Source organism: Heterodontus francisci, unplaced genomic scaffold (assembly GCF_036365525.1).
Source record: "Heterodontus francisci isolate sHetFra1 unplaced genomic scaffold, sHetFra1.hap1 HAP1_SCAFFOLD_438, whole genome shotgun sequence".
NCBI classification, from domain to species: domain Eukaryota; kingdom Metazoa; phylum Chordata; class Chondrichthyes; order Heterodontiformes; family Heterodontidae; genus Heterodontus; species Heterodontus francisci.
Genome location: NW_027140493.1, coordinates 255,035 through 275,260, shown reverse-complemented (window position 1 = coordinate 275,260; position 20,226 = coordinate 255,035). Strand labels below are relative to the sequence as shown.

At 44.5% G+C, this 20,226-nt stretch overlaps 1 protein-coding gene across 1 annotated transcript; it reads right to left on the bottom strand.

The window, feature by feature from the left end:
* Positions 1-959: 959 nt before the first annotated feature.
* Positions 960-16,015, bottom strand: LOC137360016 (probable G-protein coupled receptor 139). The gene is made up of 5 exons (XM_068025595.1): positions 15,997-16,015; positions 15,051-15,878; positions 14,886-14,976; positions 2,331-2,407; positions 960-1,087 (listed from the first exon to the last, which is right to left on the bottom strand). Exons 1-5 carry the CDS (start codon positions 16,013-16,015, stop codon positions 960-962), a joined length of 1,143 nt encoding a protein of 380 aa, XP_067881696.1.
* Positions 16,016-20,226: the final 4,211 nt, after the last annotated feature.

Below are 20,226 nucleotides of genomic sequence, written 5' to 3'. Positions count from 1 at the left end.
CTGGGCTTACCATTGACCAGAAATTGAACTGGAATCAGCTACATTAATAATGTAGTTACAAGTGCAAGTGCAAGTGCATTTCTGCGGTAAGCAACCAAACTTCAAGCTTCCCAAAGCCTGTTCACCATCCACAATACACAGGTCGGGAGAGCGATGGAATACTCTGCACTTTTCCTGGATGAGTGGAGCTTCAATAGCACTCAGGAAACTCAACACCAACCAAGACAGAGCATCCCTCTTGATCGGCACCCGATCCACAACCGCAATCCACAGTGGCGCAGTGGTTAGCACCGCAGCCTCACAGCTCTAGCGACCCGGTTTCCTCCCACATGCCAAAGACTTGCTGGTTGATAGGTGAATTGGCCATTATAAATTGCCCCAAGTATAGGTAGGTGGTAGGGAAATATAGGGAAAGGTGGGGATGTGGTAGGAATATGGAATTGGTGTAGGATTAGTATAGTGGGTGGTTAATGGTCGGCACAGACTCGATGGACCGAAGGCCCTGTTTCAGTGCAGTATCTCTAAACTAAACTAAACGTAACTAATCTAAACATTCACTCCCACTACCACCAACGCACAGTGGCAGTAGCGTGCACAATATACACGATGCACTGCAGCTACTCACCCGACCTCCTTTGACCGCACCTTCTAAACCTGTGACCTCTTCCAACTAGAGGGATAAGGGAAGTAGACAAGTGGCAACACCAACATCTGCAAGTTCCCCTCCAAAGCAAATCATGACTTGGACAGATGTCATAATTTCTTCACTGTCACTTGGTCAACATCTTGGAGCTCTCTTGCGAACAGCACTGTGGGTGTACCTGTACCAGATGACTGCAACGGTTCAAGAATGCAGCACACCACCAACTTCTCAAGAAGAATTAGTGATGGGCAACACATGTTGGTCTTGTCAGCGATGTCCACAATCCATGAAACGAATAAATAAATGAAAATTACTGTTAATTGTTAATTTGGGTCAGATAAGCAATAGGCTGAGATATGAAGTTAGTTAATTCCTCAATTAAATTCAACGAGTACGCGAGCTGATAAAATGTGCTGCTTATTAACTTAGACATCTGGTGATGTACTTCAGCAGAAGGGACAATGAGAGGCAACATGAATTAATGGCACTGTGCTAAAGAGTATGCAGGAACTGAGGGATTTCTGGAGTGCATATGCATGAATATTTGAAGGTGGCAGTATACATGGAGAGAGTGGTTCGAAAAGCATGTGAAATCTTGGGTTTTAAAACTGCAGACATAGAGTGCAACAGCAGGGAATTTATGCAGAACCTTTATAAAGCTCTTGTTAGGCATCAACAAGGTTATTGTTTCCAGTTCTTGTCTCCACACCTGATCTGATTGTCCTTCAGAGGATACAGCGCCTCTCACTATTTGAAATATCCACTAACTTTCTGTTTTCTTTTCTCCCAAAGTTGATCACTTCACATTTATTAACATGATATTCCATCAGCCATGTTTTTTGCCCATTCACGTAGCCTGTCCAAATCCCTTCAAGTGTCTTGCATGTTCCTCACAACTTACTTTCTCACCTGGTTTTGTGTCATTAGCAAACTTATAAATATTACGTTAGATCCATACATCCAAATCATTTCTGTCGATCGAGAACAGATGCGGCCCAAGCACTGATCCTTGCAGGGCCCCACTAGTAATAACGATCTATCCTGAGAATGACCGTTTATTCCTACTCTCTGATTTCTATCTTTGAACCGATTCTCTGTCCATTTCAGTATATTACCCCTCCCCCCCCACCCCACCCCCCTCCCACCCGGCCTCCAACCCCAACGTGGTCTAAATTCCTTTGCTAACCTCTTGTGTGGGACATTATAAAAAGCCTTCTGAAAATCGAAAGGCACTGCATCCACTGGTTCTCCTTTATCTGTTTTGCAAGTGACACCTTCGAAGAACTCCAATAGTTTTTTTGGACATGATTTCCTTTCATAAATCCATGTTGGCTCTGCCCAATCAGATCATTATATTCCAAATGTCCAGTTATCACGTCAATTAATTATATTCTAGCATTTTCCCCACTACTGGCGTCAAACTAACAGGTCTGTCGTTCTCCATTTTCTCTCTCGCTCCCTTCATAAATATTTCTTAAATTTTTCGCATGTGTCTAACTTAAATTGTCCACAATGTACATCGCTAAAAATGTCGGCAACATATAACTCTCAAAATGTTCATCACAAGTATCTCTTTACATTTCTGCCATGTATTTGCATTAAAGTGCCTACCAGGCATATCCATTAATTTTCCAGTTCACAGATCGCTTAAAATGTGTACACAAACTCCTTAAAATAACTGCCATACATATCATTCTTTGTCCCAACAAGGCTATAATCAATATCGCAACAGGATACTTCTTGTAGTCATTCAGGAAAACTTTCCTAAGAAATAGTAAGCTATACATAAGTAAATTCAAATAGTCACTTTGTGGCTCTCAGTGTTGCGGTTTGCAATCGTGTTTTGGTCGCAGACGACGTGAGGATGAACTCAATCTATCTGGTTTCGTAACTTTTTGTTCTTTCTCCGACACTTTCTGGAATTCTTCTACTTCTGTGATTTCACTTCTGAAAATCTTCATGATCTCTGTGCACCCCGGCATTGTGAACCCTACCTTTTAACCCTTTATGACCATCAGGCCATTTGATTTTGGCTGGATGTTTGACTCAGAACTTGTTCTGGTTGTTGCTATCCCACTTGAGGTGATAGGACACCTGCCAAAAGTTATGAAAAGTTCTTTTCACTTTAGGTATCACCCTCTTGTGCTGACACAGGCAGTCCGAAATTTTTACAAAAACTGGTTCATTGTTAGACAGGCTGCTGATGGTTGTCAGAGTTCTCAATTTATTTGTCCTGGCACAGACAATACATTATCATCAGACATTTTTTGTTTACATTGTTACATTTATGCTACATAATAGATAAATACGCAATGCAACCCCTTTTAGCCCTCCTCACTCCTTGACAGAAATATTTGCATCCTCATTGGCTGCAGGTGAGGTCCCAGAGGACTGGAGAATAGCCAATGTTGTTCCTTTGTTTAAGAAGGTTGGCAAGGATAATCCAGGAAATTATAGGCCGGTGAGCCTTACGTCAGTGATAGGGAGACTATTAGAGAGGATTATTCGGTACAGGATTTGCTCCCATTTTGAAACAAACGAACTTATTAGCGAGAAACAGTATGGTTTTGTGAAGGGGAGGTAGTGTCTTAATAATTTGATTGAGTTTTCTGAGAAAGTGACGAAGATGATTGATGAAGGAAGGGCAGTGGATGTTATCTATATGGACTTTAGTAAAGCCTTTGACTAGGTCCCGCATGGCAGACTGGTCCAAAAGGTGAAGTCACACGAGATCAGAGGTGAGCTGGCATGATGGATACAGAACTGGCTCGGCCAGAGAAGACAGAGGGTATCAGTGGATGGGTGTTTTTTCTGAATGGAGGTATGTGACAAGTGGTGTTCCACAGGGATCAATGCTGGGACCGTTGCTGCTTGTAGTATATATAAGTGATTTGGAGGAAAATGTAGCTGGCCTGATTAGTAAGTTTGCGGACGACACAAAGGTTGGTGGAGCTGCGAATAATGATGAGGATTGTCTGAGGATACAGCAGGATACAGATCGGTTGGAGACTTGGGCGGAGAAATGGCAGATGGAGTTTAATCCGGACAAATGTGAGGTAATGCATTTTGGAATGTCTAATGCAGGAAGGAGGCATACAGTAAATGGCAGAACCCTTAGGAGTATTGACAGGCCGAGAGATCTGGGCGTATAAGTCCACAGGTCACTAAAAGTGGCAACGCAGGTGGTTAAGGTAGCCAAGAAGGCATACGGCATGCTTGCCTTCATCGGTCGGGGCATAGAGTATAAAAATAGGCAAGTCATGTTGCAGTTGTACAGAACCTTAGTTGGGCCACACTTAGAATACTGTGTGCAATTCTGGTTGCCACACTACCAGAAGGACGTGGCGGCTTTGGAGAGGGTAAAGAGGAGGTTTACCAGGATGTTTCCTGGTCTGGAGGGCATTAGCTATGAGGAGAGGTTGGATAAACTCGGATTGTTTTCACTGGAACGCCGGAGGTGGAGGGCGACATGATAGAGGTTTACAAAGTTATGAGCAGCATGGACAGAGTGGATAGACAGAAGCTTTTTCCCAGGGTGGAAGAGTCAGTTACTCGGGGACATAGGTTTAAGGTGCGAGGAGCAATGTTTCGAGGGGCTGTGCGAGGCAGGTTTATTACACAGAGGGTGGCGTGTGCCTGGAATCTGCTGCCTGGGAAGGTGGTGGAAGCAGGTACAATAACGACACTTAAGAGACATCCTGACAAATACATGTATAGGACGGGAATAGAGGGATATGGGCCCCAGAAGTGCTGCAGGTGTTAGTTTAGGCAGGCATCAAGATCGGTGCAGGCTTGGAGGGCCGAATGTCCTGTTCCTGTGCTGTACTGTTCTTTGTTCTTTGTTCTTTGTTCAAACCATGCAGAATCCATATATAACAACATTCGCAAAGCTACACGACATCCACAGCAAAATAATACACTTGATTGGCACCAAATCCACCACATTAAACATTCACTCCCTGTACCCCTGACGCATAGTGGCAGCAGCCTGTACCATATTTAAGTTGCACTGCAGAAACTCACCATGCCTCCTTCGACAGCACCTTTTCAAATTCGTGGCCTCTTCCAGCTAGAGGGACAAGGCCGGCAGACCCTTGGGCACACCTCCAAGCCTTGCACAATCCTTACTTGGAAATATATCACCGTTCATTCACTTTCGTCGGATCAGAATCCAGAAACTCCCTCCCTAACAGCACTGTAGGTGTACTCCCAACCGGTGGACTACCACAGTTCATGAATGCAGCTCAACACCAGCTTCTGTAGTGAATTTGGGATGGGCTTCGAATACTGGCCTTGCTAGTGAAGCCGACATCCCATAAAATGAATAACAAGAAACACATTGATGTTGTTACTGTCAACTCGAACTGTGTTTTTTTTTTTTGCTTGGAATGCATTGGTTTAATTTAAAACTGATTCATTTAACTAATGTGTTCGTATCAGATTGAAGGTCAATTTCAGTAAGTTACAAGTTAATCCCTTTTTTGTTTCGGAGGACCGGGGACTGCTGGGTAGGGGAAAACTATTTATTTGGGCAGTTTTAAAATCTTTGTCTTTTGCGAGGAGCAGCCTTGATAGAACGGGGTGCGGAGCGGACTTTCAGCTGAGCGGTCAATTTCAGTAAGTTACAAGTTAATCCCTTTTTTGTTTCGGAGGACCGGGGACTGCTGGGTAGGGGAAAGCTATTTATTTGGGCAGTGGCAGTACCCGAGACACTACACGTGTAGTGTCTCCCACCCACCCTCCTCCTCTAACCAAAAAAAAAAGGACTCTAGTGTGTTGATAAGGTAAGCTTTTTATTTAAAAAGTTCAGTCCGTCGGATTGCTAAGCGAACAAGTTTTGACTTTTTTTTTCGTTTGGTTTTTCAGTAGATTTATTGGGAATCTAGAATAGTGGGAATGGAGGTAAAGGCAGTTGTATGTTCCTCCTGCAGAATGTGGGAGGTAGGGGTCGCTAAGAGTGTCCCTGCTGACTGCATCTGCGGGAAGTGCACCCAACTCCAGCTCCTCGCTGACCGCGTTAGGGAACTGGAGCTGGAGCTGGATGAACTTCGGATCATTCGGGAGGTGGAGGGGATTATTGACAGGAGTTATAGGGAGGCAGTCACACCTCAGGTAAAAGAAGTAGGTAGATGGGTTACCGTCAGGGGAAGGAAAGGGAACCAGCAGGCAGTGCAGGGATCCCCTGTGGCCGTTTCCCTCAACAACAGGTATACCGTTTTGGATACTGTTGGGGGGGACGACTTACCAGGGGTAAGCAATGGGGTGCAGGTCTCTGGCACAGAGTCTGTCCCTGTTGCTCAGAAGGGAAAAGGGAAGAGGAGCAGAGCATTAGTCATTGGGGACTCCATAGTTAGGGGAACAGATAGGTGGTTCTGTGGGAACGAGAGAGACTCACGGTTGGTGTGTTGCCTCCCAGGTGCCAGGGTACGTGATGTCTCCGATCGTGTTTTTGGGATCCTTAAGGGGGAGGGGGAGCACCCCCAAGTCGTGGTCCACATAGGCACCAACGACATAGGTAGGAAGAGAGATGGGGATTTAAGGCAGAAATTCAGGGAGCTAGGGTGGAAGCTTAGAGCGAGAACAACCAGAGTTGTTATCTCTGGGTTGTTGCCTGTGCCACGTGCTAGCGAAGAGAGGAATAGGGAGAGAGAGGAGTTGAACACGTGGCTGCAGGGATGGTGTAGGAGGGAGGGTTTTGGTTTCCTGGATAATTGGGGCTCTTTCTGGGGTAGGTGGGACCTCTACAAACAGGATGGTCTTCACCTGAACCAGAGGGGCACCAATATCCTGGGGGGGAGATTTGTTAGTGCTCTTCGGGGGGGGTTTAAACTAAATCAGCAGGGGAATGGGAACCTAAATTGTAGTTCCAGTGTACAGGCTGTTGAGAGTAGTGAGGTAGGGGATAAGGTTACAGGGACGCAAGAGGGCACTGGCAAGCAAGAACTTGGTTTAAAGTGTGTCTACTTCAAAGCCAGGAGCATCCGGAATAAGGTGGGTGAGCTTGCAGCATGGGTTGGTACCTGGGATCCTGATGTTGTGGCCATTTCGGAGACATGTGTAGAGCAGGGGCAGGAATGGATGTTGCAGGTTCCGGGATTTAGATGTTTCAGAAAGAACAGAGAAGAGGGTAAAAGAGGGGGGGGGTGTGGCATTGTTAATCAAGGAAAGTATTACAGCGGCAGAAAGGACGTTTGAGGACTCGTCTACTGAGGTAGTATGGGCCGAGGTTAGAAACAGGAGAGGAGAGGTCACCCTGTTGGGAGTTTTCTATAGACCTCCGAATAGTTCCAGAGATGTAGAGGAAAGGATAGCGAAGATGATTCTCGACAGGAGCGAGAGTAACAGTGTAGTGGTTATGGGGGACTTTAACTTTCCAGATATTGACTGGAAATACTATAGTTCGAGTACTTTAGATGGGTCTGTTTTTGTCCAGTGTGTGCAGGAGGGTTTTCTGACACAGTATGTGGACAGGCCAACCAGGGGCGATGCCACATTGGATTTGGTACTGGGTAATGAACCCGGCCAGGTGTTCGATTTAGATGTAGGTGAGCACTTTGGCGATAGTGATCACAATTCGGTTAGGTTTACCTTAGCGATGGGCAGGGACAGGTATATACCGCAGGGCAAGAATTATAGCTGGGGGAAAGGAAATTATGACGCGATTAGGCAAGATTTAGGATGTGTAGGATGGGGAAGGAAACTGCAGGGGATGGGCACAAACGAAATGTGGAGCTTATTCAAGGAGCAGCTAATGCGTGTCCTTGATAAGTATGTACCTGTCAGGCAGGGAGGAAGTTGTCGAGCAAGGGAGCCGTGGTTTACTCAAGAAGTTGAAGCGCTTGTCAAGAGGAAGAGGGCGGCTTATGTTAGGATGAGACGTGAAGGCTCAGTTAGGGCGCTTGAGAGTTACAAGCTAGCCAGGAAGGATCTAAAGGGAGGGCTAAGAAGAGCAAGGAGAGGACACGAGAAGTCATTGGCGGATAGGATCAAAGAAAACACTAAGGCTTTCTATAGGTATATCAGGAATAAACGAATGATAAGAGTTAGAACAGGGCCAATCAAGGATAGTAGTGGGAAGTTGTGTGCGGAATCAGAGGAGATAGGGGAAGTGTTAAATGAATATTTTTCGTCAGTATTTACAGTAGAGAAAGAAAATGTTGCCGAGGAGATTACTGAGATACAGCCTACTAGGCTAGATGGGATTGAGATTCACAAGGAGGAGGTGTTAGCAATTTTGGAAAGAGTGAAAATAGATAAGTCCCCTGGGCCAGATGGGATTTATCCTAGGATTCTCTGGGAAGCCAGGGAGGAGATTGCAGAGCCGTTGTTGTTGATCTTTAAGTCGTCATTGTCGACAGGAGTAGTGCCGGAGGACTGGAGGATAGCAAATGTTGTCCCCTTGTTCAAGAAGGGGAGTAGAGACAGCCCTGGTAATTATAGACCTGTGAGCCTTACTTCGGTTGTGGGTAAAATGTTGGAAAAGGTTATAAGAGACAGGATTTATAATCATCTTGAAAAGAATAAATTCATTTGCGATAGTCAGCACGGTTTTGTGAAGGGTAGGTCGTGCCTCACAAACCTTATTGAGTTTTTCGAGAAGGTGACCAAACAGGTGGATGAGGGTAAAGCCGTGGATGTGGTGTATATGGATTTCAGTAAGGCGTTTGATAAGGTTCCCCACGGTAGGCTATTGCAGAAAATACGGAAGTATGGGGTTGAAGGTGATTTAGAGCTTTGGATCAGAAATTGGCTAGCTGAAAGAAGACAGAGGGTGGTGGTTGATGGCAAATGTTCATCCTGGAGTTTAGTTACTAGTGGTGTACCGCAAGGTTCTGTTTTGGGGCCACTGCTGTTTGTCATTTTTATAAACGACCTGGATGAGGGTGTAGAAGGGTGGGTTAGTAAATTTGCGGATGACACGAAGGTCGGTGGAGTTGTGGATAGTGTCGAAGGGTGTTGTAGGGTACAGAGGGACATAGATAGGCTGCAGAGCTGGGCTGAGAGATGGCAAATGGAGTTTAATGCGGAGAAGTGTGAGGTGATTCACTTTGGAAGGAGTAACAGCAATGCAGAGTACTGGGCTAATGGGAAGATTCTTCGTAGTGTAGATGAGCAGAGAGATCTTGGTATCCAGGTACATAAATCCCTGAAAGTTGCTACACAGGTTAATAGGGCTGTTAAGAAGGCATATGGTGTGTTAGCCTTTATTAGTAGGGGGATCGAGTTTCAGAGCCACGGGGTCATGATGCAGCTGTACAAAACTCTGGTGAGGCCGCACCTGGAGTATTGCGTGCAGTTCTGGTCACTGCATTATAGGAAGGATGTCGAAGCTTTGGAAAGGGTGCAGAGGAGATTTACTAGGATGTTGCCTGGTATGGAAGGAAGGTCTTACGAGGAAAGGCTGAGGGACTTGGGGTTGTTTTCGTTGGAGAGAAGGAGGAGGAGAGGTGACTTAATAGAGACATACAAGATAATCAGAGGGTTAGATAGGGTGGATAGTGAGAGTCTTTTTCCTCGGATGAGGATGGCAAACACGAGGGGACATAGCTATAAGTTGAGGGGTGAAAGATGTAGGACAGATGTCAGAGGTAGTTTCTTTACGCAGAGAGTAGTAGGGGCGTGGAACGCCCTGCCTGCAACAGTAGTAGACTCGCCAACTTTAAGGGCATTTAAGTGGTCATTGGATAGACATATGGATGTAAATGGAATAGTGTAGGTCAGATGATCGGCGCAACATCGAGGGCCGAAGGGCCTGTACTGCGCTGTAATATTCTAATTCTAATAATTCTGATAGTGTAACCGTAATTCTAACCATAACAAAACTATCTACAATGTCCACCAAGCATGCACTTCACATGGTGGATATGCAGAGGCATTAAAATGACCAGCACCCTCGTGGATGGCCAGATTACCTCTGTGCATCAGTTCTCACTAAAATTGCCACAGTGCTCCCAGTAAAGTCACATGAATGGAATACATTTAAAATGACTGCCATGGAACAATAAGACAGAAAATAGCCACTGCTCTTATTACCATTTTGTCAGCTTCGCCATACTCTTTGGAAATACAAGCAATTTTTTTCTGGAACTACAACAAGCCTCGATATATATTCATGTTGATGACTTTAATTTACTCAGCGTTCCGCACCAATGATTAACGCTTTTGTCTCATTTTACAAGGGTAGGGCTACTCTACCCCAGGATATAGTCCTCCTTAAATCTCAAGGAACACAATACAACAGAGCAATTTAACCACAGGCACCAATAACTAGGGTCTCAGAGAGGAAAGCAAAGCCCAGAAGAAAATAGTGAAAAAAACTGTTTTTTTTGGCCAAAAAAACAATGTCAGTCCATTCATTCTGGATTAACACAAAACAAATCAAATTGCATTCCTTTATCCCGCTGCGATAACAGCCCAACGAAAAATGCAGTTTGCCACCACCCCCACCCCCTCTGCCCCAGCCACCCGCCCCAAGGGAAACACTTAACCCCAGGTTACACCAAACCCAAACCAATGTACAATCACTGTCCCTAGGCTAAGTAAACTTCAAGCCCTCATCCCTATAGGAAAATAAGAACAGAAGATAGCGGAGAAGGAATAGACCACATTCCCCTTCGATACTGCTCCATAATTCACGATGATCCCCATGATCAAGAGCTTGAACTCCACTTTCCTGCCCGTTCCCCATATCTCTCGAATCTCTGCGAGACCAAAAATATCTCGACGTCCCCGTTCAATGTATTCTGTGGTGGCACTTCCACATCCCTCTGGGAAAGAGAACTGCAACGATTCACAACGCTTTGAGTGAAGAGATTTCTCCAACGATCATTCCTGGATGACGTAACTTTATCCTGAAAATATGTCCGATTTTGTTTCGATTCCCCAGCCTGGGAAAACAATCTCCCACTGTCTACCCTGGCAAACCCTTCATAAACTGGAATGTTTCAATGCCTGCCATTTTTCTAAACTTCAGAAAATATGGACACAACTTACTCAGCTTCTCATCATAGGGCAAGCCTTTCATCCCAGGCACTAAGCTAATGAAAATGCGTTGTATAAACTCCAATGAAGGAAATCCTTTGTTAAATATGGAAATCAAATTTACAAACAGTATTCTGGGTGCCGTCTCATTAGAGCCTCGTACAAGTGTAGCAAGAATTCTTTATTCGTGTCCTCTAAGCACCTTGCAATAAATGCCAAAATGTCAATCTATTTCCTAATTGCTTGCTGTCATTGCGTGTTAGGTTTTTGTTCTCCTTGTACGAGTATATCCAAGTTTCTCAGAACATTAACAATTGGAAGTTTAAAGCATTTCAAAAGTAATCTGCTCTCTATTCTTATAATGAAAGTGAATAACCTTACAGTTCTGCACAATATATTGCATCTGCCACCTTCTCGCCCACTCAGTTAACCTGTGTATATCTGTTTGCAGCGTATTCATGTAATCCTCTCAGCTTGCATTTCCACCCATCTTAGTATCAACAAACGTAGACAAATTACAGTCTGCAGTAAATATCTGAGGATCCAGAACCAATATTTGCAGCCTGCCAACTTGAAAATATACCTCTCATGCTTACTGTTTGCTTCATGTCCATGAACCAATCCTCTATCCGTGTACTATATTGATCCGAACTTCATGAACTCTTATCTTGTGTTTTAACCTTTTGTGTTGCACCTTATTGATACCTTCTGGAAAACAAGTCCAATAAACCTACTAGTTCTCCGATATCTATCCCATTAGGTGTGCAGCAAGGTTACACTCAGACCAAAGAAGTTGCATCATTCCAAGCAGAAGGGCCACCCGCGCATCAACACGAGCAGAATTTCTCACCCACAGCTGTTACAAAAATTTCTAAATTCACTTGTAACAGCCCTTCAAAACACTCCCACAGGGGATGCTGAGACCAAGTGGGCCCACATCAGAGACGCCATCTATGAGTCAGCTTTGACCACCTACGGCAAAAGTGCGAAGAGAAATGCAGACTGGTTTCAATCTCATAATGAAGAGCTGGAACCTGTCATAGCCGCTAAGCGCATTGCACTTTTGAACTACAAGAAAGCCCCCAGCGATTTAACATCCGCAGCACTTAAAGCAGCCAGAAGTACTGCACAAAGAACAGCTAGGCGTTGCGCAAACGACTACTGGCAACACCTATGCAGTCATATTCAGCTGGCCTCAGACACTGGAAACATCAGAGGAATGTATGATGGCATGAAGAGAGCTCTTGGGCCAACCATCAAGAAGATCACCCCCCTCAAATCTAAATCGGGGGACATAATCACTGACCAACGCAAACAGATGGACCGCTGGGTTGAGCACTACCTAGAACTGTACTCCAGGGAGAATGCTGTCACTGAGACTGCCCTCAATGCAGCCCAGCCTCTACCAGTCATGGATGAGCTGGACATACAGCCAACCAAATCGGAACTCAGTGATGCCATTGATTCCCTAGCCAGCGGAAAAGCCCCTGGGAAGGACAGCATTACCCCTGAAATAATCAAGAGTGCCAAGCCTGCTATACTCTCAGCACTACATGAACTGCTATGCCTGTGCTGGGACGAGGGAGCAGTACCCCAGGACATGCGCGATGCCAACATCATCACCCTCTATAAAAACAAAGGTGACCGCGGTGACTGCAACAACTACCGTGGAATCTCCCTGCTCAGCATAGTGGGGAAAGTCTTTGCTCGAGTCGCTCTGAACAGGCTCCAGAAGCTGGCCGAGCGCGTCTACCCTGAGGCACAGTGTGGCTTTCGTGCAGAGAGATCGACTATTGACATGCTGTTCTCCCTTCGTCAGATACAGGAGAAATGCCGTGAACAACAGATGCCCCTCTACATTGCTTTCATTGATCTCACCAAAGCCTTTGACCTCGTCAGCAGACGTGGTCTCTTCAGACTACTAGAAAAGATCGGATGTCCACCAAAGCTACTAAGTATCATCACCTCATTCCATGACAATATGAAAGGCACAATTCAACATGGTGGCTCCTCATCAGAGCCCTTTCCTATCCTGAGTGGTGTGAAACAGGGCTGTGTTCTCGCACCCACACTTTTTGGGATTTTCTTCTCCCTGCTGCTTTCACATGCGTTCAAATCCTCTGAAGAAGGAATTTTCCTCCACACAAGATCAGGGGGCAGGTTGTTCAACCTTGCCCGTCTAAGAGCGAAGTCCAAAGTACGGAAAGTCCTCATCAGAGAACTCCTCTTTGCTGACGATGCTGCTTTAACATCTCACACTGAAGAATGCCTGCAAAGTCTCATCGACAGGTTTGCGTCTGCCTGCAATGAATTTGGCCTAACCATCAGCCTCAAGAAAACGAACATCATGGGGCAGGATGTCAGAAATGCTCCATCCATCAATATTGGCGACCACGCTCTGGAAGTGGTTCAAGAGTTCACCTACCTAGGCTCAACTATCACCAGTAACCTGTCTCTAGATGCAGAAATCAACAAGCGCATGGGTAAGGCTTCCACTGCTATGTCCAGACTGGCCAAGAGAGTGTGGGAAAATGGCGCACTGACACGGAACACAAAAGTCCGAGTGTATCAGGCCTGTGTCCTCAGTACCTTGCTCTACGGCAGCGAGGCCTGGACAACGTATGCCAGCCAAGAGCGACGTCTCAATTCATTCCATCTTCGCTGCCTTCGGAGAATACTTGGCATCAGGTGGCAGGACTATATCTCCAACACAGAAGTCCTTGAAGCGGCCAACACCCCCAGCTTATACACACTACTGAGTCAGCGGCGCTTGAGATGGCTTGGCCATGTGAGCCGCATGGAAGATGGCAGGATCCCCAAAGACACATTGTACAGCGAGCTCGCCACTGGTATCAGACCCACCGGCCGTCCATGTCTCCGTTATAAAGACGTCTGCAAACGCGACATGAAATCGTGTGACATTGATCACAAGTCGTGGGAGTCAGTTGCCAGCATTCGCCAGAGCTGGCGGGCAGCCATAAAGACAGGGCTAAATTGTGGCGAGTCGAAGAGACTTAGTAGTTGGCAGGAAAAAAGACAGAGGCGCAAGGGGAGAGCCAACTGTGCAACAGCCCCAACAAACAAATTTCTCTGCAGCACCTGTGGAAGAGCCTGTCACTCCAGAATTGGCCTTTATAGCCACTCCAGGCGCTGCTTCACAAACCACTGACCACCTCCAGGCGCGTATCCATTGTCTCTCGAGATAAGGAGGCCCAAAAGAAAGAAAAAAAAAGAATCCCATTAGTTCCATCCTCAAAAACTCAAATATGTATGTCAAACGGGATTTCCCTTTGTTAAAACAATGTTGACTTGTTTGGTCTTATTATACTTTTCTAAGTGCATTGTGAAGACTTATTTAAAAATAAATTAAAGCACATTCGCGACAACTGATTTCAGGCAAACTGGCTTGTATTTGCCTGTTTCCTCCATCCCTCCTTTCTTGAATAATAGTGTTTTATTTGCGAACTTCCAATCTGCTGGGATCGTTCTGTAAACTAAGTCATTTTGGAAAACCACAGCCGGCGCATTGAATATCTTTGCAGCTATTTATTTTAGAATCTTAGGATGTAGGCCATCAGGTACTGAGCTTTCTCTGATTTTAGGCTCTTGCTTTTGTCCACGGCATTTCCTTTGCTGGTATTATTAACTTTAATTTCCACAATCTTATTCGCCCCTAGTTTACTCCTTATTTCTGGTATGAAACTTGTGTATTTTACTATAATGACAAACACAACTTATTTGTTCAATATCTCTGATATTTTTTCATTGCCCTTAATATTTTCTCATGTAACAAAAGCAGAACACGTTGGAAATAAACGATAGGTCTGCCAGCATCTGTCCAGAGGGAGACAGAGATCTTATGAAAGGTTATCGATCTGATAAGTTGACTCAGTTCTCTCTCATTAAGTGTTTTATTTTGTCTGTAATAGAGCTCTAAACAACATAAATCCCTTTATTTCTCCGATTAACCTGTGCATGTGTGTGCGTGTGTATCTGAGTGTGAAGGGCTAAGATAAAAATGAGAACTTTAATATTTCAATTTGTGTGTTTATGATTTAGTTCATTACTGGTTATGATTTGTTTCATAACAAACTGATATTTGTGTTGTTTATTAAATACAGCTGGTTGGTGCGATTTATTCTGAGTGAATATAGAATCTATGATTGACCGTATTGGTAACTGTGGAAAAATAAATAGATGTTGTGACCCGCGGAGAAGTGTAACTGGAGAAAACACTGCACTCCTCCCGCCTCTGACGTACCACTTCAGGGTTCTTTCCTTCCAGTTGGTGATCGAATCGATGGTACATGGAATGGGATTTTCTTCTCGTTCGAGAAAATCTTCAGCTTTTTCTATGATTTAACAAATTTAACAATTACACTGAATGGATATTTTACTGCGTTGTTCAGCTCCTCCCTGAATTTACTTTGTGTCACAGCATAAATGCACGTGTTGGTGCAGGAACTGAGAAGCTGCAGCTTATTTGCTGTGGCTTCGGTGAAATAAAGAGGGTCTGTTTTGGAGTATGAATGTAACTGTGTGATTCGCTGGTAAAGGTAAGATACAACTTGCATCATCCATAAGAATATAAAACTGCCAGATATACTGAAAGGTAAGACAATGGATTTTCTTCGGTTCTCCATCTCTGAGTCCTTGTGATTTTCTCCATTGCCACGGCCCCGGAGTCCCCTGCGGCCTCTACTAGCCACTAAAATACGCCTGACCGTTTGAAGATTGAGTAGATAAATCAGAAAAAACGGGGCACAAGGGGTTAAAATTACGTAAAATATGACAAATGCTGCCAATGCAATGGAAGTGAAGAAGTTCGGTTTCGTAATGCAATACCAGGAAACATTATCAATTGTATATTCAATTTCATGTCTGAAGTACCAGGGTACAGATACTAAACAGCCCAGCACGCACACCGTTCCAATAACCACTGAAGCCGCTTTCTCAGTGCAATATTTCGTTTTCAGCGTCTCACAACAAATGGCCACAAATTGATCAAAAGTAAAAGCAACTGTGAGCCAGACAGAAACAACTGTGGCTGTAAAAACCAGGTAGTAAATGAAATTACACACGGGAGTAATGAACAGGAATGAATCTGGAAAATAGATCTGAACAATGCTGAAGAATATCGGTTCAGCGATAACAACCAGGAGATCGGCCACTGCCATTCCCACCAGATATCTAGTGATACATTTGGAGAGACCACACTTGCCTCTGGACAGTATCACTAACGCCACGAAGTTAACTGTAATATAGAGAAAAAAATAAGCAGACAGAGTACATTTCAGACCTCAGGTAAAACAGTAATTTGATAGCGTCTGGCATCAGGTTAAACATGGACCAGAAAACATGCTTCTGATTACCACCTATTGCATTTCTCATCTGATGATTCGGCGTTCTTCCATGTTGAATATTATTTGGAAGCGCTGGGGAGGGTTGGAATGGTGCAGCATGGTCTCTGCGTTGGGGACTTCAATGTCCACCACTAAGAGTGGCTTGGTAGCACCACCAGGGAGCATGCGAACTGACTCCTGAAGGAGATAAAAACACGAAATGCTGGCACCACTCAACAGGTCTGGCAGCATCTGTGAAAAGAGGAGCAGAGTTAACGTTTCGAAGGGTCACTGACCTGCTGAGTGGTTCCAGCATTTCTTGTTTTTATTTCAGATTTCCAGCATCCGCAGTATTTTGCTTTTATCCTGAAGGAGGTATCTGCCGGACTCGACCAGTATCATGATATGAGAGAAGCAACAAGAGGGAAGCAACTCACCAATCTACTACTAAGGGAGGGATCTGTCCATGAAAGTATTGGTAGTGGTGACTGCCGCACAGTTCGTCTGGAAACGAAGCCCGTCTGAAGACTGAAGGCATATTTCGGCGTGCTGTGTAGCAAAACCTCCATGATAACTGAGATAGAAATATAAAATCATCGAAAAGTTACAATGCAGAAGGAAGCCATGCAACGCGTGGTGTTCATGCAAGTTCACTGCAAGAGCCATATGCATGGTCCACATTCCCTTCGACTAATTATCCCACTCCATTTTGAGAGCTATTAGATTCGGAACAGATGTAACAGATAAAAACTGGGCATCAATTCGGAGATGTGAGCCATGAGCACATCAAAATTGTATTCAACCATAAACTGCAGTCTCAGGATTCGGCATCCCCTCACTTCAGCAGTACCATAAAACCAGGGGAGCAATTGTTGTTCAATGAGGAATTTAGACGAGCAAGGCAGAAACTGCACTAGCCATACCTGAAAACGATGCTAACCTGGTGAAGGTTGATGGACAATTAAACTTAGACATGTTGTCCAGACTAGCTGAACTCCGAGCCAAACTATACCAGTATAGATACTGCAATGACATCTACCCAACAATATGGAAAATCGCCCAGCTATGTCCTTCACCCAAAACCAGGACTTCTGCGATTGAGCAAATTATCGACCCATCAGTCAACTCCAAATCATCAACTAAGTTGTCTAAGGTGTCATTGATAGTGCTATTAAGCAGCACTTACCCGTAATCAGCTATGCGCCAATGCTGAATTTGAGTTATGCAATGGCCACTCGGCTTTAGACCAGATTACAGCCCTGCAGAGACATAGAATGAAGAGCTGAATTCCAGAGGTGTGGTAAAAGTGATAATGAAGCAATATTGGACAGAATGTGGCATCAATGAGCCTTAGCAAAATTGAAGTAAATGGTAATCAGGCGACAACTCACCACTGATTGAAGCTATACCGAGTTCAAAGGGTGAGGGCTGTGGTTGTCAGACGCCAATGCTCTTCGCCCCAGGAAAGAGCCTCAGGAGTGTCCCAGGCCAAATCAAATTCAGCTGTTTCATTAGTTACCTTCCCTCCAACATAATGACAGAAGTAGCGATGTTCACTGATGATTGCACACTGTTCAGTACCATTCAGAACTCCTGAGATGTTGAAGCATCCGTCCTGGCTTACAGCCAGACCTGGACAAAATTAAAGCTTTCATTGATAATTGGCAAGGAACATTCTCACCTCAAAACTTCCAGGCAATGCTCAACTCCAACAAAAGAGAACCTAGCCATTTTCACTTTACATTCAACGGCATTTCCATCACTGAATAACCCACCAGCAACATACTTGGAATTACCATTGTCCAGAAACTTAACCGAACGAGCGGTATAAATGCTATGGCTACAAGAGCTCAGGTCACAGCTGAAACAGCTGCTCACAGTACGTTTAGCACAGAGAATAGTATATCAACATTTTTAGAGTTGGATACACATGATCAGGGAGTAAATAACTCTATAATACAACTGACAGGAAAATTCAGGTGTCTGTACAAAGAAATGCAGTGAGGAAAATGTTAAAAAACATATTGACACGATTAACAGCTGTGATAGCAGCTCACCAAGAACACCAAAGACTGCAAGTGCAGGATAGTAAATGAGTTCTATATGATGCATTACTTGAAACCTCATTGCTGAGAGAAGCCGTAACTTATGTTGATGCGACAAGCACAGCTCCAGCAGGCACTTGGTGCTGATACCTTTCAATAGACCCTAATTTATACAGATGATAAGTCTCCATTGACATGGTTATACCCCTGACTGTTGGTATTAGTTACAGTCACTAGAACAAACACATTGCATCAGCAGTTTTGTGCCTGGTGTGAATAATGTGCTGGATAACACATCTCAAAGTACAGAATATTACCTGTATAAAAACTCGCCAGAGAACAAGCCGGGAAGCTTTAATCCTGGAAGACTGTTCCAACAGTAATTAGCAGCTTAGTTTCCATTTTGCATAATATTGTATTGGGCCTGTACATTGCTGCCTATTCATTTTTTTAAAATTTTACCGATTTCTCCACAATGTCCACTGATCCATGGATAAAACTAAACCCGTTTTATTCTTTTTGCTGCATTTACACAGTTAAAATAGAAACTTTGATTCCTTGAGGTGAGGGCAATTAAAGGTCACGTTCAGGATTAAAGCCTAGAAATCATTGTCTGTGATGTTAGGAACATAAGAGTGTAAGCAACAGGGGCTATAATAAGCCCTTTGGACCTTGAGCAAGATTCGCAATGTGCTGACATCATGGTTGATAGTCTTCCTCAACTCTATCTTCCTCTCATATCCCACTTTCCTTTTATTCTCTAAGTATCCAAAATCTATCATTTTCTGTCTTCAGTATATTCCACGAATAAGCTTGTACAACCCTATTGCCCAGAAGAAACTCCAAATATTTGCAACACATTCAGTGAATAAAACATCATTCTCACCTCAGTGCTAATTGTTCCACCTCTATTTCTCATACTGTAACACCTATTTCTGTACTTCCCAGGCATGGAAAAAGTCCTTTCAGCATCCAGCCTATCTAACCAGTAAGAAAATCCAACATGCTTCAATTATAACACCTCTGAGCCTTCTAGATTCCACGGAATGCAGGGCCAGTCTATTAGCCCTTTACTTATCGGGTCATTCCCATCCCAGGAATCAATCTAGTGAGCACTCGTGAACGCGTCTAAGGCAGGTTTATTTGTCGTTGGATAAGGAGACCCAAACGGTATCCAATACGCGAGGTGTGGTCTCAGCAAGTCCTGATACAATTTCAGAAAGACTTCTTTACTCTTATACTAAAATTCATTTGAAAGTCAGGCGAACATACAGTTTGGGTTCCTAATTGCTTCCAGCTCCTGCATGTTGCCTTCAAGAAGTTCGAATACAACGATACCAAAATCTCTTTTGAACGCCCATATTTCCTAGAGTCTCACCATGAAAAAAAACTGAGTTACTATTTTCTATCGAAAGTATACAGGGCCACACTTCTATACAATGTATTCCATTTTCTGCGTTCTTATCCAATCACTCAACCGACCTAATTCTATTTGCAGCCTTTTTCATCCTCCTCACAGCTTACTTTCATACAGAACTTAGCCTTGTTTGCAAAATTCGATAAGTTACACAGGTACCTATCGGCTAAGTCACTCATGCTAATTCTAACTTAGTGACGCCCAAGAACTTGAGATACCTTGCTTTTTACAGTATCCTCGTCTTCTTTGGCCTGCTTGACTCCAGAGGCAATGGGTAAGCGCCGGAAGTTGGTCAGTGGTTTGTGAAGCAGCACCTGGACTGGCTATAAAGGCCTAATCTAGAGTGACAAACTCTTCCACAGGGGCTGCAGATAAAATGGGTTTGTCGGGGCTGTTACATAGTTGGCTCACTCCTTGCGCTTCTGTCTTTATTCTGCCAACTACTCAGTCTCTTCGACTCGTCACGCTTTAGCCCAGCCTTTTTGGTTGCCTGCCAGCTCTGGCAATCGCTGGCACGTGACTCCCACTACTTGTGATCAATGTCACAGGACTTCATATCGCGTTTGCAGACGTCTTTAAAGCGGAGACATGGATGTCCGGTGGGGCTGATACCAGTGACGAGCTCGCTGTACAATGTGTCCTTGGAGATCCTGACATCTTCCATGCGGCTCACATGGCCAAGCCATCTCAGGTGCCGCTGGCTTAGAAGGGTGTTTGCTGGGGATGTTGGCCGCCTCAAGAACTTCTGTGTGGGAGATACGGTCCTGCCACCTGATGCCAAGGATTTTCTGGAGGCAG